Raw genomic sequence first — 21,395 nt, 5'->3', positions numbered from 1 at the left:
AAACGCTTCTATTGTCTACCTCGTGCTTGGATCAGAGCGATTTATGCTCTCCACGGTCGATTTTGTTGCAGCCTTCGCGGTCGCTGCATTCGCCGGAGGGATGTCTTGTGCGGTTTCAGGAACCGCCTGTTAACTGTGTGAGGGATAGTAGAGGGAGGGGGGGGTGGTTCTGGGTCGATTGCGAGGTCGGTTCCTTAGACTGTATGGTTTTTGTGGGGTGTGATTGTTGGTTTGGGTCGGGTTGGTCTGTTGGATGGACAGATGAGATGGACAGATGGGTGGGATATCTGTGGTTTGTTTGGATATAAGTTGAATGGGATTTTGGATTGGAGTCTTGACCATGTCTTAGGAGTACATTGGATGTAATAGATGCATCATTAGGGTTTGTTGGATGGGAGTTATAGGAAAGCACTCTATTTCTGCAAGGAACGATAGCTGGGAGGTATACAAATGAGTATAACGTGAAGAGCATCGAGAATCCACGAGATAAATGATGTATCGGGACCGTAAGTGAGATGTTCAGTAATCCGGGGAGATAGTGCTATAATAGACCTTCCCCACGGTGTGCCGAAGGCCTACTGGTAACCCAGGACGGGGATGTTGTGCTATTGTAGGGAGTGTGGCAAACTTGTCAGCGGTTGAGTTCCCTCCCTTAGCTGACATACTGTAGCTTGAACGGCTGTGTAGTAATTCGCTGCATGCAGTACTGTGACCCTCTCAAACACACCAACCAGTGTGTTACGTCCATGACGAGCCATCGGCCTGGTAGCAAGAGCTTGAGGTCATCCACATTCGAAAGCTTGCGTAGATCTTCTTATTTTCTTTTTGATTTATTTCAAGAAGAGCAATGATCTGCAAACAGAAAGAGAGCAGAGAAGAGAGAGAAAAAAAAAAAAAAAAAAAGGAAAAAGGAAAAAGAAAAGAGTCTTACGAAAGAATTCCAAATCCAAGTATCGCTGATAGGTACGGAGACAAAACAATTGCATGGTAATTACTCCTAAAGATCTAAGCAAGACGCCAATGAATGCGATCACAATCACACAATGACTCCGTTATGACACTTTTCCCCCCTCCAACTCGCAGCGTAAGCTCTTAATGTGTCAACACCCTCGCTGATCAGCGGCACTTTGCGTTGCTACTTTTTCCAGAGTCTTGAATCGCCATGCGTATTGAGCTAGTTGTTGCTTCTCCGCGGGTTCCAAACTTTTGCCTTTCTCTGCCATTTCTTTCTCCAGTCCTTTCAACATGTCCCAACGTTTGAGAAGTCGGCCTTGGTGCTCTGCAATGGAGACAAGGTTGGCGTCTCTTGATGCCATGCGTTCCTCAATAGTGGAGTGGTAAGCAAGCTTGGCGCGAAAGAGTGCCATGTCGGATTCGTCGTACGTAACGCCGTCGCCTTCGGGTAATGAGGTTGGGTGAGTTGATCTTGGTGGCATAATGAATGGTTAGAGGCTTTGGGGACTTTTGAAGCTTTCAGGAACTTCTGATGGCTAGTCTAAGGCGAATGTAGCTTGGATGTTTGAGTAGGGAGGCGGCGATAATGCAGAGAGTGAAGGATACGAGGTTTGCTGAGAAAATAGGACGCTCTGTAGACGAGAGGCAGGCAGATTGGGTTGTATATCACCATCCCTGAACCGCATAGGAAAAATGTAGAAAAGGGAAAGGAATGAAATATCAGAGAGACAATTTGAAGACGGCCTCAGCTCAGTCTCCTTTTAAAGTTCAGATTGCAAAGGGTCCATCGTCCCCATCTTGCATCGTCCCTCGTAGAGGAACTTTATAGCCTCCCAGGCCCACTGGTGACAATCCACTAGGTGATACCGGGACTGCCACCGGATACATCCTACTGTCCCTGAGACTGTCCAATGAGAACGAGAAGAGACGAGAGAAGAGAAAGACATGTTTCCTCACCGGAAGAGCTGTTGTGTCGGGCGCCGTTTGTGCCAATGTCTTGTGATTCTTCATCTGCTGATGACGAAGGAACTTGTAAGTTGCCTCTTCGGGCCAAATTGTGACACCCTCTTGGAAAATACCGGCGCAACCGGCGTCTATCTGTGGAAATCCGGTCGGTGGGGACGGTATCTCTTAAAGGAAAACGGCTTCGGGATGACGATTATCATGCTCAGACGCAGTCACCGCGATGCTTCTCGCATATGTAGGGGCTACAAACCTACATACATCAGACACTGGACGGGCCGACCAAACATGGCGGAGGCCATGCGATTCGTCTGTTGCACATGGGCAAGAATAACATGAGAGGAAGACGACAGAAAAGTTTCTATGTGGAAGGAAACTACATGTAGCTCTTATTGCCAATGAGATACCTGTACGAGTCCACACATCCTTTTGGATCCAGCGTACAGCTCAAGTTTCCGTTTCCATACTTTGGGGGCAAACGGAGGAATACCAAGAGCAATTTCTTTTCCTTTTTTTTTTTTTTTTTTTTTCTTTTAAAAACTTTGCAAACGGGCGATTCGACGGGGTTTGACTTTGCTATTTATGAAATGTATCCTTTTAATCCCCTATTCGTGGTGGCCTTCGGCCAACATGTACCTAGCCGCTGAATGCGTTGTCGTGTCACCCTGAGCTGTTGGACGCTGAATATGGACAGGCATCGCGTCTGGGAATATTTCAGTCAATCAATACTTTAGTATATGAGACATACAGAGCTTGGCAGTTCAACCTATCCAATCCATTCGTCGCCAACGCGTTAGTTCCAAAGTATTCCATGGCCAATATGGCCAGCGCCGAAGTCGATCACTTCCAACGAAAAAGGGACCGTAAGAACCCTGTCCCACAGTCCATTGTGTCTTTCATTGTTCCACGAGTCCCTTCTCAACTGAGGAAAATAAAGGTCAGTTAGGTATTTGCCCCCAGAGATAAGGAATTGCGGTTCATGCCTCCATCCGATGATGATCATGTGCCCCCAGCTTGAGCAAATGGGTCCTTGCGTATGCGGTGTCATCAGGTGTGGATTCTTGAATATATCGGTGGAGACATTCTTTTTGGGGTTCTAGTCGTGTTGTCAATCTGGTAAGACAGCGTCAGGAAGAAGGTTATAATCTGTTTAGAGCCTGGCATAGCATGGCACAGCAGCTATCCCAGGTTGCCACATCAGAACAGGGGCCTAGGAACAGTAACACTCAACAAGTGCCTTTGCACGTCAGTATTACTGCCAAGTAAAGTTGGTTTTCAAGCTTTTACTTGGCTTTGCATCCAACTCCCGCTATGTCTATACGTGCGCTTATCTCGGCAGGCTACTTACTTTCTTTCTCTTGTGGTCAAGGGTCTTTATCCGGCTTAAGTTTTCGGTCTATTCCTTTTGCAGTTCGAGTCCATTCCATATTGTATCCGAAGATGGCGGCTATCGCGAAACTTCTAGCATGCTCCCTTCTCCCTTGGCTGCCTGTCGAAATGATCCCAGGGTTGCCACCCTGTGCTCTATGATGTCGTGGAGCACAATCTATGACCCATTAATCAAACTCTCCGGGTTGGCAGATCTACACGGATACTGCTTACTTCCTCTGCGAAATATAGGCTGGATGGAGGCTGGTTCGTAGTGTATCCTTAGGAGATAAGCCATGCCGTGGACCATCCCACCGGCGCGTATGTAACACTCTGGCACTGAGCCGCTGGTGTCCATAGATCTCTATTGCCACGCTGCTTCACTGGGTATCGCAGGTATTGTTTCATCACCATTGTCACTTAATGATATACTCTTCTGTAGTGTGCAATCATTATTTCCAGGAAACCAATGAAGTCGAATAGTTAAGCTTGTCAAAGGCACAGTGTCCTCCCTGGAAGAATTATCAATGGGAGTAGCGGTCAGTATAGTGCGACGAGACATTCTATATCCAGATTGTTAGCTTATGGGCAACTCAGTGTGTGTTTAGCCTTCGTCCTGCTACCGTTCACCGCGCACGGAACAGTATATGGGCAATCAAGCAGCAAATAGTGATACAAATACTTCCAGTGAAGAGGTTGACTTGCGAGTCTTATGAATGTCGGAAAATACAAAGTCATAGCCGTGTTTATACATAAACGCGTCGGCATGTAGTATAGCCTTTCAATTGCCGAGGGGTGGACCCCTGCGTACGAGACAAGAATGACAACCGGGCTTGCATATTGAGGGATACCTGCCACGAGTAGGTATACCCCCTAGCATAAACACTGGATGTTATAATTTCAAGGGTGTCTCCTAACAGATGTGATGCTCTTTACGATACTGAAGCCACGCCAAGGCTGATTATAGCCCTCCTTGGACAATTCTAAAGACAGTCCATGTTATGGTATAGTCAGCAAGTGTCAAGTCTATGCTGCTTCAGGATAGAGTGGACTTCTTGTTGGCATCAAACGTAGCACTGGCAGTGAGATATCCGGCCGAGATTGCAAGAGCCAGCATGGCTCGGGGTTACACGGTCTTATAACACTGGCAGACGACCGCCACGGCCCGAGTTGCTTGTACAACCAACAGTATCTTGTCCCTTCCAGTTACCGCTCAATCATAGCTCACAGCTAAAATATCAACACACATTAGACAGGACCAGCGGCGTCAGTTGTGTCAGCCAAGTGTGGCCATTGGACGATCGGTGGTCAGACATAGGTGTAAAGGAGATGAGACGTGTACCAACCTCAACACGTCTTCAGCTTTTCGAGAGGTTCCCCATGGCGTCCACCTATCGTACATACAGGTAGGGGATGAATAGGTATGCAATTAGATGACTAGAGTCTGAGTCAACACCAAATATGTTCACTGCCAATCAGTGGTTGTTGAAATGGTTCAGATGACGCATGGTATGTGGTACATGAGGATTGCATCATCTGATTAAGTGCAGCAAATTTCTTCTTCGGTATCTGGAGTTACCTGTTTGGAGCTGTTAGTCGTTCAGCGTATATGCCCAGCTGGCTTCTGCGCTTTTCTCTTCATACTTGTTCGAAGAACCTTGGTCATCCTTGCTGCTTTGTCTTAGCCGATCGGCTCACGCATTTGCATGCAGAGAAAGTACATATACGTGATTTTCGCATGTGAAGTCTTGAAAACTAGGCAACAATTTCTGGGAAATCTACTTCCAAGGGCAACGAATGTTCCCGGTGGAACCTGGGCTGCTTGGTTACGTATCTCCATTGTCAGATCTCCGACCTATTCGTAGGTCTAACACGGATATCTCACGGCACGTTTCAGACTACGTAACTGAGGTGTCCCATATAGCTCATGCCTACAGGAGGCTATCAATGTTCATAATGTGTGATGACAATATAATCCTTGTTGTTAGCTTCGCCCTCGTTATCTTAGGGATATTGATTCTCAAAGCAGTCGCAGACCCGGGATACTTCAGATATGCTTCGTTGCATTCTCTAAGCTAACATCGTCTGCCCAGAAATCGTTATTTTCGGTTGCAGTGGTGGTCATAAAAGACCAGAGTTTTGAGTGTCAGTCTTTGGTCTCCAGTCATACTACACTCTTCTTCCGCACGGTGGAGTCTGTCAGTAATATAGGGAGGAGTTTCTTCCACCATTTCGTCTTTGTTTCCCACTGGATAAAAGAGTTGGAGAGATTGGGTGATTGGACAAGAAACAGCTGTATGAGCGGAACCTCATAAAAAAAAAAGTACTAACAATGGAAGTAGTAGAAAATATAGCCAAGTCTTCTTGAAATAGTGGAGGGTGGACACGCGACAGGCAGATGGATATCTAAGTCGATCCAGCTATCGGGAGACAAACGAATTGAACGAAGATTATGAAAGTAGTCCAATAGTAAACAGTCAATGTAAGAGGACCGAATGAAGAAGGCTATGAAAATTCAGCAAGTGTAAGTAGGCGGCTCAGCGCCGGCAGCATTGTTATCAAACATTAGCACGGTGGATTTGCTAGAAGACCCTATCTAGATACATTTATTTCTATATATCCTGTAGTATTCACTGGAAGCCAGAGTGTAACAGAAAGAATTGTGAATAAGGAAATCCATCTGATCTCAGGACAAAGAAAAGAACTTAGTGGTAAGTAACAGAAGACATGCCAAGCAGGAAAGTTCACTGCCCTGGTTGTCCTACATGTGGCCCTGGTATCAAGATAAATAGTCTCATCACTCTCACCATAGCCCTGTTCTTTCATTCCCCTTCCCCGCCCCCCTCCCCTTTCTCCTCCATGGTCCTGTATATCTGGCCGTCGTATTCGCTTCTGAACTACTGTTGAGGCCCTGATCCTACCTGTGTGACCTTGAGCATGTTCAACATCTTCGTCTTCTATTTACCCCTGGTTATCTCCTAAGTGACTCTAATACAGACTTCATTGCTTCCAGAATTCCTATATTTACCTTGATGTATGTGACACATGCCAATATAGCGATCTACAGAACACTGGGGGGGGAGGAAAACGTCGGACATGTGCCTGCCTTCAACCTACGTTATCATCATCATGTACATACTCTGGGGATAAGCTCATCCGGTGTATTTGTCGGCCTGAAACATCAAACGGAGGAAAGCCGGTAGCCTACATCTGAGTGGGCTCCTTCCTCTGTGTCATGTTAGGGCAAAAATAATGGGTGAACCCGTCTATCAACGACTCATCCGTGAAGCCACATACAGGAAAGCAAATGATCAGACCCAAACTGCCGCGGTACAAATGATTTTTTTTATAACCATATGCACGTCGTCCAATAAGATGTTCAAGACAGTTTGCTTAACGGTGGCTGAGAGTCCTCCTCAATCAGAACTGAGAGCCTATAGCAATGGTGGGTCCTCTGCTGGATATCAATCCGACGCACAAGTGACTCCAAAAGAAAGCTGGAGACTATTGTAAGCAAGATTTTCTTATCTGAGAATCAACTATAATGCCTCAACTCCTGCACCACGTTTTCCAGATGGCATCCTCATCGTGCAAGGCTTCCCGGGATCGGTCTAGACCTTCACATGCTAGCACTGATCGGACATGTTTTCCATCTTATGGTGCCCACATAGCGTCCTCGGCCCATAAGGCTGATGATGTGAACTGTCAAGCTCCTTCTAGCCTAATAAGGAATCCGGGTCTCAATTGTCGCCTTCTTCGGGCGTGCAGGCCAATGACAGAACGTTCGCGAGTTTCTGTCCAAAGCCAAAGTTCCTGAACCAAAGCATGGCAGTCTAAAGAAGCTGAAGATAATCATGAGACAAATGAAGCCTTCATGTCTATAGAAGCTCAGCTCTATTCTTGAGGTTGCACAGGACATAGCTACATCAGACAAATATCGATCCTATGGCTTGCCAGAACTCTCTCTTGAACATCATATCCTTCGAGATATTGACATGACCAAGGAGACAGGTAGAACCCCCCTTAGCCACTACCCATCAGAATACCAAAAAGCACTGCCTAAGGATTTCATTTGTTTTGATGATGTTGTTCGTTTGGAGGGACCCGAAGTCGACATGTTTTTGGGGGGGGGGGGGGGCCTCCGTTCGCGGGAATCATCCTGTTATACGACTCCGCGAGCAGTGCCGTTTCTGACCTTGTTTAGCAGAGTTCAGTAACAAGCGAATTTACAAGGGAGAAATGAAACCATCCGTTATTACCGAATTGCTCCATATCAATGAAGCCTAGGAAATAATGGTTCGGAAAATATATCCGGCAACTCGCAAATACTGGAAATTTTGCCCTGAGCCTCGAAAGGTCTTGTTGCCTGATTGAAGAAGGTAGCAAGTCCTGATGTAGTATTGCGGACTTTCAGGCTATATTAACGCTCCTGGCTCATAACCATGCCGCCCATACGAGTGTCTACAGGTGTGCTCTTTATGAATTACGGTCAATCATTCCCCTTGAGAGCCAACCCTCGATGAAGACAGAAGACTCCACACAGCGAAGCAAGGCAGAGATCGTGCGTCTCGATTTCCCCATTTCCGATTAAATAATAGATATCTCCAGTACCCAGCCTAAAGAACTGAAATAAGAGATCAAGAATCAAGTACAAGTAAACTAGTCCAATTACTAGTAATATAATCCCCCCCAATCCTACTAAAACAGTTTTCGAAACTTCGATGCGTTACAGAAGTTCTCCGTAGGCCTCAGGGATGTTTGATACTGTTTACTTATTAGAATTCGTGAGCACGCTATCAAACGCGTATTTAAATTTATATACCTAAACAGTAAGAATAATAGAGACTGATGTATATGGATCGTGATTGAGTAATAGGATATGACGAGAAGAGCTCAAAGCCATGACGTCCCCAGGAAAGCAGAAGGGGAATGAAGAGAAATAAGGATTGATGAAGCGATAAGATCGAGTAATTGAATCAAAAGCGTCAATCGATCACGGGGTCTGATCGTCGGTTATCCAAACATCCCTGTCCCGATTGCCCTTAGAAATGTTCGACTTAGAAACGTCGACCAAGAACGGAGGGCATCCAGACAGCCAAAGACACACGGATTCCACACGATGAAATCGTGATGGGTCCTCGGAGTGATCTCACCGTCCAGATCAACGAGTACAATCAAAAGAACGGGCGTAAAAGACGAGAACGAACAGCGTTACAACATTTGGAAAAGGATACATTGATAAGCTCCACCCATATACTTCCCGGGCGATGATGGGAAGGAGCTGGGCAGAGTCGAAGCGCGACAAAATTGTCTTGGAAAATGATAGTGTGAGAAGCATGGAAATATGGCTTTAGGTGTTATAGCAGCAAGCAACATACTCCTAAGTATCTAGTGCGGTCAGTTTAGATACTTCAGGATATCTGCCTATGTCCGGGTAACAAACATCGCTCAAGATTACGTCTGGCTACGGCTGCCTAACCTGAGGCGTTTGACACTTGTTATACCGGATAACTACGATGATGGAATAAAAGGGGGGCCGCGTACTATTACCAGCGCTCTCCAACACTGTCGCTCGTTGATACCAAATCCCGAGGGGTTACGTTTATACCATACCAGGGATTCGATGTTTAGCCAGTTCGCAAGCAGGTGAACCCAGCAATGGCCTCGATTATTGCGCATCTTCGATATCTCAATATCACCAATTTAACTCGAGGCTCTATCGAGGATAGTGACTGCTCTATTGGAGAAGGCGTATTCTCTATATTACAATATGGGGAGAATCTACGATCGGTGGAGTTACATCTATTCAAACACAGGATGAGATGGCCTAAGCCTATTCATCCAAAGGCTCCTTTACAACGCTTGTCACTATGGTCTTCAAATATTTCATCCGGATCTTTGTGTCATACTCTCTGGCATTTCAGAAAGACCCTGAGATATATCGAATTGTATAATATCACACTCTCCGGCGGGGAGACATGGGAAGAGCCATTGTGGGTAATATGCCATTGTCCCCTTCTTTTGTACATAAAATTAAGCGGGTGTGACCCACCAGTCGATTGCCAGACAGTATGGGGTGTAAGATCAGAATTACAAGTGCGCACGGTATCTAACCTTATTGACAAGAAAGAAAACGAAGAAGGATGTCGCGGAAACAAAGTGAAATATTGGAGCGTGGCCCATGGTAAAGACGGCCCACGAAAGTGGATTGACTGTTGAGGGATGTGACCACTGGCTAGAATAAAGGTACTTGGCTTTACTGAATTAGTTGCTTGGCTGTGCTCATGTGGCGTTTGTATTTCAGCTCCATAAATAATATCATACACATGCTAAACGCCACGTCCTGTTGGGAGTAAAACATACTTCTGGCCTTTGCTCTCTTCCACGAGATATTCGTTCTGGCACCACACCCATAGAGCTGCCTTCTGTGTTCCGCGCTTCTTAATGTATTGTCGGGTGTTTCTGCTGATAGACTTTAAGCAGTTAGATAACACATCACTAAAGGTCGACTGTTCCTAGTCTTCGGTAACATTACCTGGATTGGCTTATATCGTAGACTTCTGCCTCATTATTCGGGCTTACGTCCATATCGACATCCCGGCTATCTCTGTACTGAGTAAGCACAGTTGGTGACCGGGAATTTGTGAGGGAGCAAGAGCGCCAGGTACTACAGGATGCACTTTGAAGGTTAATTCCAGAGAAGTGTCGCTCATCTTAATGTTATTGTCCTCCTCGTGTTGGATCCGCAGGAGCTCAGTGACCTTAATTGGATCCCGGGTTTGTATAACAGGAGGTTCCTCTGTTGGCGGGATAAGAGGAGCAGAGGGAGGGTATTTTGCTTAACCTGTGATGACAAAATGGTCATCAAACTGCGTAGTTATCATTTGATCTGAAGAACAGTGTGGGTACAGACGGGGAGATTGGCGAGAAGACTGCGATACATATACAGGCAATGGGAGAGGACGACGGAAAGGAGTAGAGGGAGCAGGAAGAGCGGCGGGAGGCGCCACGATCGATGGACCTAATTAAAAAGGCATTACTGACTGGATATTTGCAACAGGTACACCTTCGATATCATTTCTCGGCCAGACAGGGGTTGCGAACCTGTCCAGGGTGGGAGACCCGGCAGGACCACGGGGTTCACACCCGAACGGGGATTAAACCACGCGTCCGGAGGAAGCTTAACAAACTGAGCCGAAGCCCAGTCATTGATACCCACAATAACTGCTTGTACCGGGTAATTCTACTGATTCCTCGGAGTGTCCCCGATCGCGGGGGATAGACCTAGCACAACAGGACCCCTCTGAGTCGGGGCGGCGAGAATATTTCGCAAGGTGACTATCTGGCCACCAACACGCACTTGGCAGGGAGGAAGGAGGACTTGCGGGGATCACAGCACCCCAGGAGCACCGGCAGGCACAATGGGCAATGTGTTTGCTGAACGGCAGTCACGATCCGGAACTCGCCGTGGGGCTTAACTCCTGTCTCAAAGCTTTCTGTTGCGATGACGAGATCCGCCGTAGACTCTATTTCGGTTATTCTCCCCTTCGTTGGCAAGCCGCCCTCCTGATAGGTGCGGACTTCTTGAGTCACTTGGGACATGTATTCTGCATTCTCAGGGAGCTCAAGGACATTGTCGCTGTTTTGTGATGGCGTGCAAAGCTTAATGTGAACGAGAACTCCCCTACCTAAAACATCAGTCGTAAGGTAGGTAGGCAGTGTGTCGACGGCCAGGATTAAAGACCTGCGTGATAACATTGCCCTGGGTCTCCCGTTCGTGACTGGAAGCCGTTATAAGTCTGTACCTCGACTCGCTGTCATCGATGAAAAACGGGTCGACTGGATTCTGTCTGACGTATTCTTGGTTTCCAGTGTTGTCTGGCTTCGTCCAGAGCCAGGGCATGAGGGTTGAACTAGCGGAGTTCTTCCAGTACCACCAAAAGGACTTGCCACTTAAGCCGTCACGTTTTTCGATTGTCAGGCCTTGCAACATGGAGATCCAGTTCAAGGATGGAGCAACTTCGCGATGTGCTAGCTTGTATTCAAGGAAGACGGCGAACTCAGGACAGGGCCAATTGGCTGTTTTTATTGCCGAGTACTAATATCAAGAAATCCAAATCGGCTCTCCGAATGGCGTCGAGTATGTCACCATGCTTGGTGATAGTATACCTTGGCCCACTCCTTGAGACATGTATGACTCTAGCGAGCCATCATAGCGTGGCCGAAGGCATGCTGGCTTTGATCTTCAATTCCCGGATTGGATAGACAGTTAGCTATAGGGAAGATAATCTGTCCATATTTATTTGACTTGAGCTTGCCAATCGAGGCTCTTGTAAGTCAAGTATTACTTGAGCCCTGTCGGATATTAATTTCGTGTTGATGACGATTTTACAAGGACGCCAATTTTTTGCATTACGCCTGGAGGGCTAAGGAATCGTCGAAGCCTTGTGATTGCTCAAACCACTTCGAAATTTCCTTGTTCGCCATTGTTGATTCGGAGAACATTGTCACAGACCATTAAACCATTGAGTCGGTAGATGAATTGTCGGGCAGTGCGAAACTGGTAGAACATGTCGGCGCTTACATATAGTAAGCAGAATAGCCGAAGCTGAAGCATTTCTAGACTGTAGACGTAGAAACCGAAACTCTCAAGGAAAGCCGGTACCGTATATTTGTTAGTCAAGGGTCATACGGGTACAGATCCTAGGGAGTAGAATACTCACAAAAAGGAAAACTCTCAAATAATTAAGCTGGCAAAGCTGCCTGTTCTAGCACATGATTGTTAGACCTTTGCGCGCAGACTGTTGTATAGGTTTTAGTAGGTAAAGAGTCTTTATTGAATGATTGAAAAGGGTACAGACTCAAGAAAAAGCCGTAAATGAAACGGGAAAAAAAAAAAAAAAACCATTTCTCTTAGGCCGTCTCTATACAAGTGTGTGTGAGTACGAGAGTAGAATGTCTTTTGAGGGGGGGTGGTTCAGGTTCTATTTATACTGAGAGACTAGGGGCAATAGTGACTGCTCTAGATTGGATATGACGTGTCAAATGGTTCACTACAAACGAGATAATATTTTATTCTAGAGAATGATGTCTGGCCATTCAATTTTGAGATTGCAGCTGACGGGCTGTGATATGAATAGACTCCGTCTATTCTTCTTTGGCATTTACTAAGGTGAAGCTTAGACTATTCATCACATGTATAGATATAAGTGAAGCAATATTGAATTGAATTGTAAAGGAACCTAGAACCAAGGGCAGTAATATGAATGCCTAGCCAAAAGCCACATGTCTGTGGTTCGAACAATCAGGGTTCGGTCTTTAATCGTCCAGTAAAATGACCATGAAGCTCTATAACTTGCAATATACACCCCACTTCCAAAGCAAGCTAATCGTGATGGAATCCAATATCTAGTGTTATAATCCTTAAGGCATCGGTATACTATATTGCGGTACTTAGGATATTGATTACTGTTCCTGCTAAGGAGGGGCCCGGGGGGAGAATTGTTATAGATAACACTGCAGGGCGCTCATAGAGCTTTTGTGGGTTTGTCAGAGTGGGTGCCGTAGAGTTGGGGTTGTAGTTGGAAGATTAGGGTCTGCATTTCTTCTCTACTTGGTTGGTGAATTTTAAATTGGCTGATCTTGATTATAACCTTATATTAGGTACGTGGGAGCAGTTCTTTAGTGAATCATCGCAGATTGTGAGAAACGTTCTAGTGTTGAATATGAAAGGTCAATCGTCATATGGGTATGCTATGTTGCTGTATAAAGTGTAAAAGAGCCTAGGTAAAGAAACTCCGCTGATGAGAATGACTATGTGCATGAACTGCTGGTCTATATCCGCCATGCGTCGGATGAGGCCAAATCCTCGGAAGAAAATCCCTGGGGTATCTCTAGAGACGGAAGAACAAAAGGAAAACCCTAGTTCATCTCAGATGAATTTTGCTGTACTTGCTTGTCTGATTCTGGAGTAAGCTGGGCTCCCTGATTGTCAGAACCAGGCGACGGCGATGAACTGTTGGGTGTCCCAGTATCGTGGCTGACGCTCCCTCTCTCCCGCATTGCCAGGCGTGTTTTTGTGAAGGTAGGCACAGGGGCGAGGTATTGGTCCAGCATTTCGCTTAGAATTGTCGACCGGACTGGCTTCGGGAGATAATTGTTCATTCCTGCCTCAAGGCACTTCTCGCGGTCGCCCTCAATAGCACTGGCCGTCATCGCGATAACAAGCGCTTCATTAACATTAGGATCAGGGTCTCGTCGGATTTCACGAGTTGCATTGTAGCCGTCCAATGTAGGCATTTGTACATCCATCAAAACAACATGGAAAGGATTCCCTTCCTGTGAGCGCGCACGTAGAGCCTCGACCGCTTGTCGCCCATCACTGTACGCTTCACATTGCAGGTTAAGACCAGTCACGAATTTCACGGCGATCTTCTGGTTGATCGGGTTATCTTCTGCAATACAGACTCGGATTTGATCGCGTGGAATCATAGTAAGGTCACGAGCCGTAGGTGAAGGAGAGGTCGCTTTATCACCTGCATCTCCTTTCTTCAGTCCTGATGCTTTTGCGGAAGCATCTTTGACCTTATTGAAGGATAAGTGGAAAGTCACTGTGGTGCCGACTCCAGGAGTTGAATCGAGCCAAATCGCGCCACCCAAGACGTCTTCAATGATAGCTTTGCAGATGCTTAGACCGAGCCCACTGCCACCGTACGATCTAGCGGTGGAACTATCCGCTTGCGAAAATGGCCTGAATAGTCGCGACTTTTGCTCTTCAGGAATTCCAATTCCTGTATCAGACACGGAACATTCAAGGCGAATACGGCCCTTGCCTTCCCGGGTAACTCTCGCCCTGACAGTCACCGATCCCTTCGGCGTAAACTTGTAACTATTGCTAAGGAGGTTCATGAAAATCTGGTGCAAACGCACAGGATCACCAAGCACCACCAAATCTGGAGGAACCTTCTCGAGGTCCTCGATGGTTTCCAAACCCCGGTCGCGGTGTGTATAGCGGAGCGCACGAACAACTTCTGAAATTGTCTCCTTAATGTTCAGAGGCACCGTAGAGATCTTCATCTTCCCGGCTTCCAACTTAGAGAAATCCAGGATGTCATTGATGAGGGTGAGCAGGGTATCTGCGCACACACGAATGGATTCCACATATTCATCCTGTTCTTTGTCCAGTTTAGTGGCCTTCAACAGCTCTGAAAGGCCAATAACCCCATTCATTGGCGTACGTAGGTCATGGGAGATATTGGCCAAGAAAATAGATTTGGCCTTCGCTGCATCTTCTTTCAACTTGACGTTATGCTTGGCTTCGGCTTCCGCTACCTTTGCTTTCTGCTCCGCCTCACGAGCCTGCGCGAGTGCACGCTTCTGGGCTTCGACCATAGATGCGTTGGTGGCGCTGACTTTGCGGACTTCACGAAAGAGCAAGGCATTGGACAACGAAATACCAATCTGGTTACAGAGCAGGTGAAGGACTACAAGATTTCGCTGAGTAAAGGAGTTTGGTTTTCCTTCGATATGGATAACTCCAAGAAGATGCTCCGCTTGCATTATTGGCAGTGCAATCACAGATTTGCCAAGCGGATACCTACCCTGGTAAGCATCCGATACATTGGAGAATCGGTCATCCTCGAGAACATTATGGACGAGGACTTCTTCCCTGGTGCGCATGACATAGTGCGAAATCTGTTGAGCCATTTTATCTTCAACCACTGCAAAGGGAAGGCCGTCGACGTAAGATCTTTGTCCGTTTTCAAGGTCACCAGCTGCGGCAACGGTGAAGTTGTCATCGAAATTAGTTGCGATGACTGCAAAATCCGATCCATTACAAGACTCCAGAACAATCTCAATCATCTTTGTCAGGAGCTTGTCTATCTGGAGTTCAGATGACATGACTTGGCTAGACTCGAGGATACTCGACAAATCAATAATGTCTACCAGGCATTAGAAAGAGCAGCCCTGCGCTTGAATAACAGCTGGAATAGATCTAGAGACTTACCAAGCCCAACACCAGATATATCAAGCGAGCGTTCGCCTGTAGTCACGCCATTCTGCTCGATCCATCGGTGCTGTCGGTCATCTTCCTCCATATGTTGAGAAACACCAATGTCCTCTGGTTCACTACTGCGATTAATTCCTAAGAGCGAATCTACAGTTTGGCAACCAACATCAACGCTCCTTGTAGATGTGGCTGTTTTCAGGAGCCATTCATGCTTCTCCGTCAGTTGTGCGGCCTTACCAACGGCACTGATCGCCGCCCATGCGGCGATAGCATCCTGCATAACGGAGCGTGCTGCCCGTTTAGCACCACGTCGTATCAAGAAATCGCCTAGAACCAGGGTCAGTATCATGGAAGGGGTCTAAAAAAAAAGAGATCGAAAGCTATTCCACGCGTACCATGTAATTCAAGAGCAAGAGCCTCTTCCAAGGGCCATCCATGGATTTGGCAGTGATCAATCGCGGCCTTGATAGAGATTGAGCTTTTATCCTACACAAAACTGCTGGTTCAACTTACCTCGAATGCTCGAATCGCTGAGCTGTGATCATTTCGGACCTCGAAGACCAATGCCTCCAAAATCAATGACCACATTCCATAGTTTGCATCACACGCACTCCTGGCAAAATCAACTTCGGCTTTGTACCTTAGGACTGTCTTCATGTTTCCATCGAGATACCCGCCGGCAGGATAATCATTATGCAGCGTGAGTAGAGAAAGAGCCAAATAGAAATATACAACATACGAAACACGAGCTGACCATAGCCTGGGCATAGTATCCATCATCTGTACGCCCAGTTCTATAGCCTTTGAGTGGTGTCCGTATACAAACAGAGGGATCATGGCCAGGCCCCAATATATGTCACGAGGACGGTCAGCGTTACTAGCATTGTTTTCCAAAAAAGCAATATACTCGCTAGTATTGTGGTGTTCGTCAGCCATAATAGTGTCGGCATTCCGATAGCCAGTCTTCCCTTGCAGCGCACGTGCGACTTGCCTAATGGTAGATACGTTAGTCCACGCCCATTGCTCCCGTAATTGTGCTTGCTTTGTTTAGAATAGGAAATGAAGTCGTCAAATGTGTCATTCAGTATCGCATAGGAGGCTTACCGCACTGCAAGGAGACTCGCACCGCCACGGGTATCATTCACCCATTCTGGAATATCCTCAGGACTCTCATTGCAAAAGCTTTCCAAGTGAGTCAAGTCATGGCCAAGGAAAAGTCTCGTCATCGCCATCGATGACAGACTGATTAAAGTTATGTAAGGGTCCCCCATGGAAAAGGAAGCCTCCACAGAAGCCTCAAGAGCGGGAAGCGTTGATGCCAGAGGGACTCGCAAGTGACTAACATAGAGATTATGGACAATGGAACCACGACTCTGGGTCCAAGGCTCAGGACAGCGCTCGAGAAGAGTAAGAGCATGATCACTCAGCTTTACCGCAAGATCCAAATCTCGAAAACGACTGAAGGAGATCATAGCAAGATGAGAACAACCGATTGAGATCTGCACAAAACCACCTTTGAAGATGTGGAGATTCATCATCTCGATTGCCATTCGGTAAAATGTCAGGGGATCATCCCAATATGTCACAGCCATCGCCTCAGCCATAACGGCCCCGATAGTGATCATATTGATATCTTTGCTCACAGGCTTACGAACAACAGCCTCCAAATCCCCTTTTTCTAAATACCTTCTAAGGTTCCTATAAGCGGCATCACATTCCTCAAAGGTTGTAAACTCCCGGAGATGAACGCCAAGCTCATCCAAGCATGTGAGTAGCGAGTCCATCGAACGGAGATGATTTCCCATTTGAGCGTATATCTTAGCTTTCACAATCCAAGCTCTCGACTTACACACCGCGCTTTTTCCATAGACAAAGACTTTGTCCAGTAAGTCAAGCGCTTCCGAATTATGACCCTGGGACCATGCCATCTCAGCTGTTGCAATGTGTAGTCGCAGTGTCTCGTCATAATAGACATCAGTATTGTTGTCATCCCATGGATTTTCTTGGAGAAGCGCAATACAATGACGGAAATACCAGAGTGCAGTTGGTCGTGCGCCAGATTGTGCAGCTGTTTGCGCGGCATCCCAGAGTATTTTCCGGTAATCAAGTCTCTGGACGACTCTGTTCTTGATTATCCGTGACGCAAGAGCCACATGCCGAGCCATTGCATAGCGACTACGACCATCATGATAGTACTTCATAATGGCTTGTGATATGATGAAATGCATCTTCTCAACATTGCGACCCTCTGTCAATGATGCAGCGGCTTGAGCTATTCTATCATTGGCGAATCTAGAGATCATTTAGATAGTGCAAAACGAGTGACAGCATATGGTAACAGCGACATACCTGAATTCATCATCAGTTTTCCCTGGAACAAGGAGATTTGCTTGGACAAGATACTGCAGTCCAACTACAATGTCGGCCTCCGACTGCCTAATGAGATTTGCGTTCTGCGGGCAAGTGAGGTCCACTGCCTCGTCGTCATCGCTGGAGTACAGGAACTCGCTTGTGAGAAGCTTCTGGACTAAAGAGAACGCAAATGGACTTCCCAATAGTGTGCTCCAAACCATAATGGATCGAGCTGCAGGTGGGGTCTCCTGAAGGCGTCTTGCAATAAACCCAAGCCCAAGCCCTTCACCGTATCTTGGGGCCACGAACTCGGTGAAGATACGGTCAAGGTCGAATTCCCACACTGAGTTTTTCCATGAATACCAAATACAGTTTTTGCTATAACAAGTTTCCAGCATCAGCCGTACGTAGAACGGATTGCCTACGCTCTTCTCCTGGATGACAGCTGCGAGAGGGGTGAGCATCGGGTTGGGCTCCTGGTGCATTGTAGCTGCTACAATCTGCATGACTTCATCTTCCCCAAGTGGATTCAGCGCAATCCTTGTTACGCTGGGATTCTCTGCCTCAAAGAGCGACTTGATGGCATCCGACTCCAGTTCGGCTTTACGACTGGTGAGTACGAGCACGCAGGGTATTTTTGCTTTCACAATATTCATGATCAAGTCAAGGGTCTCATCATCGGCATAGTGTAGATCATCCACGCATACGCAAATCAGCTTGAACTGAGACAACGTTTTTAGTATTTCCAGGAATGTTTCCATCAGGCGCATATTTTTCAAAGCCGCATTGGATAAGAAAAAATCAACCGAAGTCTGCCCCTGGTCAAACAGAGGAAGTGCAATACGCTTTGAAGGCTCCCCCTTGGTTGAAATATCTTTATTAAAGATGTGCTGGGCAGCCGAGAGCTTGGGTGATATGTCTTTTTCACTTCCTCCAGATGACATCAATTGCTCAGGCAGCTCCAGAACTCGATGTAACGTGGGCCACATCGGCCGCAGTGCTGTGCGGACACTTTCATGATAATCCGTCGTTACATCACGCTCGGAAAATATTTGGCGTAAAAGACTAGCTAGAATCTTAGCAAAAGGTTCAAAAGGGACCCTTCGCGCCCGATCCAAGCGAGCAATGCCGATATACCCAAACCGACGAATTGCCGGTTGAACACGGTTGAGAAGATCGGTTTTCCCAATGCCAGCAGCACCACTGATGGTAATGACCTCGCACTTCCCACTCCGGCGGAGCTTGTGAGCAGCCTTGGACCTATTTACCCCAAGAGAGTCCGCATGGCTCTGCGTGCTTGCTCCCGTCGTCGAGAGATGTCCATCTCTATCTGCGTTGTCCCAGGACGCACGAGATTCGACCGGACTCTTTGCTTTGCTTGATACATAGCCTGGCTTTGGTGTCGAGAGTGATGATTCGGTACTGTGGATGGACTCGTGCGTGGAGACACGTCCGAGGTTAGAAGGACCACCGTTAGAGTTAGGTTTATGAGGAATGTGGAAAGAGCCCGAGTCGCTCGAGCCAGACGCAATTTCAAAGCTGTCAACGCGGCCGTCCGAGATAGATGAAGTGGAGCCTAATCCGCTGGTGCTCTGAGTGGTAGCTCTGGCGTAAGCGGACTGCTGACGTCGATAAACCTTTTCAACCACCTCTATAAGTTTTCTATACTCTTCCTTCCGCCCGAACATACGAGATGGCAGAGTAAAGAATGATGACACGTCGCGCTGAGCAATTTGAAAATCTTTCAAAGCTTCGCTATCACCATCACCAAGTAATTGAGAAATCTGTACCAAATCTCTCTTCACAGAAGAAATGGTATGATAGCGCTCATTGACTGCCTTCTGAGTCATCTTCTCAATCACAGCTGACACTGCGTCTGGGACATCCATTCTCTTTGCCGAAACTGGTGGTAGCTTCTTCCCCAGCACATTCTGAACAACTTCAACCGGGTCGCTTCCAGTGAACGCTGGCTTCCCAACTAACATTGTCCAGAAAAGCACCCCAAGCGCATAGATATCCGTTCGACTATCCGGTTCAGTCGGCATTCTTCCTGTCTGCTCCGGTGCAATAAACTGTAATTTATTCTTGACACCGAGCTCTCTAGAAGTCGACGACCAGCCCTCGCTAAGGATGTTATCGAACGACCGGGCACCATTCCCTGTATTGATTAATTTTACAGAGCCTGCTTCTAGACTGAAATGAAAAGCATCCCCGCGAATTTCACCGTGAACCGTTTTGAGTCCGTAATGTAGGAGTTCGAGGCAATCGCATGCGCCGATGCCGAAATCAAGGAACACTGGAAGGGAAACCTGCTCTCCAGGAGTCGGCTCACTACTGTCGCCTTTGGTACCCATAGCAAACCAGGCAGGTCCAAATGCGACCAACTCCCGCAGCATGTTCGGCCCTGGTGATTCAAAGATAGCCACCAATAGAGGACCCGCATCGCCAGGATCTCGAGGAAGCCGTATGAGGTCAATCGGTCGTATTGTGTGGTTGCAATCCGGATCCGACGTCTGTACTATGGACCTTTGCATATGGAACTCACGCTCGAGTCTCACAACGTGGGACGAAACCCGAGCGATGACCGGTGTCCATATTGGCTCGTGATCACCACGCGAAAGCGATATCTCACTGCTGGACTCGCTCAGACTACTTCTCCAGTGATGGCGAAAAGGAGGGCGGGATTCGGTTCGTGGGGAGTTGCGCGCGAGGCTAGATGGCCCTGATGAAGTCGCAGCGGGGGTAGAGACGTCGGACTCGAGTGAATGGCGGAGACCGTAAACATGCCAATGGCTGTATGTTGAATGAAACGGCTCGATGGACTGATCCCAAGTATATCCAGGCAGCTGCGCCAGTCGTTCGAAAAGCCGGGTTGGAGGGAGTGGTAGGTCCTCACCAAGGATATTACTATCTTCCATCTCAACCGACTACCGATATATCCTAGTTGAATCGACCCCCCTCAATAAACAGCCATATGTGAATTACCCGTGTGCAGAGTTGTCGCAGGTCTGATCAGGCGGGGCGTTAAATCAGAGTGTGCAGTATCATTAGGAACAAAAACGGTACAATCGCCAAGGACGGAGGAGGGGACAAAGCACCTCACTCCCTCTGGAGATCGGACGAGGCTAAGTATAGCTACGAGGCTGCGGAACGTGCGCGCAATTCGGCGGTATAAAAGCAAAGATAACGACGATCGAAGACCTGACTTGTCATTGTACAGCTGCAATCATTTCGTGCGGTTGCGAGTGGAGGCACCTGATCCGTGACAAGACATTGGTTGGGCCTGAGAGCCTCAGGTGTCATTCGTTTCATGAATAAGCATTGTCTTAGTCATCTGCCATTGGGCATCACGAGGGAAAGCCGGCGATCAGCCGTGTTAAGCTACATGTTATGGGACGCTACAGTGTTGGAGCAATGAAATATAGACTGCATAAAATTCAATGATTGAACTTTAGCTGGTGCGTTTATACGGCAGCTATCAATCCTCCCACCCCGATAAATACTTCGTGCGGTGCTTTTATACCCATCCCTTTTCAGGTACCAGAGTTATGTAAACCCACCGTGATATATTTATATTTCCCGGAGAAGACACCAAGCAGTATAAACAACCCTTCACCACAAGGGAAATATTTGCTGGTCAGATGAAGGAAACCATTCGTGTGATGCCCCTCAATCAATAGCAGAACTTCAAAGAATTACTACCGCCGATGCTGGAACCCTATACCAAGCGCTAATAGAAAAAAAAAAA

At 47.2% G+C, this 21,395-nt stretch overlaps 3 protein-coding genes across 3 annotated transcripts; all 3 read right to left on the bottom strand.

Annotated features, from left to right (window-relative positions):
• Positions 1–1,100: 1,100 nt before the first annotated feature.
• Positions 1,101–1,436, bottom strand: BDV27DRAFT_158726 (uncharacterized protein; the record flags this gene model as incomplete). The annotated part of the gene is made up of 1 exon (XM_032072749.1): positions 1,101–1,436. The coding sequence occupies one exon, from the start codon at positions 1,434–1,436 to the stop codon at positions 1,101–1,103; it is 336 nt and encodes a 111-aa protein (XP_031926563.1).
• Positions 1,437–10,623: 9,187 nt separating this feature from the next.
• Positions 10,624–11,278, bottom strand: BDV27DRAFT_158725 (uncharacterized protein; the record flags this gene model as incomplete). The annotated part of the gene is made up of 2 exons (XM_032072748.1): positions 10,624–10,969; positions 11,091–11,278. 2 exons carry the CDS (start codon positions 11,276–11,278, stop codon positions 10,624–10,626), a joined length of 534 nt encoding a protein of 177 aa, XP_031926562.1.
• A 1,474-nt stretch (positions 11,279–12,752) lies between these two features.
• On the bottom strand, positions 12,753–20,859 carry BDV27DRAFT_6711 (putative sensor histidine kinase/response regulator). The gene is made up of 6 exons (XM_032077264.1): positions 17,645–20,859; positions 16,400–17,587; positions 15,809–16,286; positions 15,691–15,757; positions 15,293–15,622; positions 12,753–15,227 (listed from the first exon to the last, which is right to left on the bottom strand). The coding sequence occupies exons 1-6, from the start codon at positions 20,563–20,565 to the stop codon at positions 13,207–13,209; spliced, it is 7,005 nt and encodes a 2,334-aa protein (XP_031926561.1). The 5' UTR covers positions 20,566–20,859; the 3' UTR covers positions 12,753–13,206.
• Between the last annotated feature and the right edge of the window lie 536 nt (positions 20,860–21,395).

The sequence above is a fragment of the Aspergillus caelatus genome, assembly GCF_009193585.1.
Source record: "Aspergillus caelatus strain CBS 763.97 unplaced genomic scaffold BDV27scaffold_112, whole genome shotgun sequence".
In the NCBI taxonomy this organism is placed as follows: Eukaryota; Fungi; Ascomycota; class Eurotiomycetes; order Eurotiales; family Aspergillaceae; genus Aspergillus; species Aspergillus caelatus.
This window is presented reverse-complemented; position numbering and strand designations above follow the sequence as displayed.

What these genes read in the sequence shown, in the direction of transcription:
- BDV27DRAFT_6711 (XM_032077264.1), bottom strand. Translation starts at nt 20,565, where the DNA reads ATGGAAGATAGTAATATCCTTGGTGAGGACCTACCACTCCCTCCAACC. An exon ending in GCGAGTCTCCTTGCAGTGCG is followed by an intron (nt 16,287 to 16,399) that starts GTAAGCCTCCTA and finishes ATCTACCATTAG; the next exon opens with GCAAGTCGCACGTGCGCTGC. An exon ending in TCTTGCTCTTGAATTACATG is followed by an intron (nt 15,623 to 15,690) that starts GTACGCGTGGAA and finishes CCCTGGTTCTAG; the next exon opens with GCGATTTCTTGATACGACGT.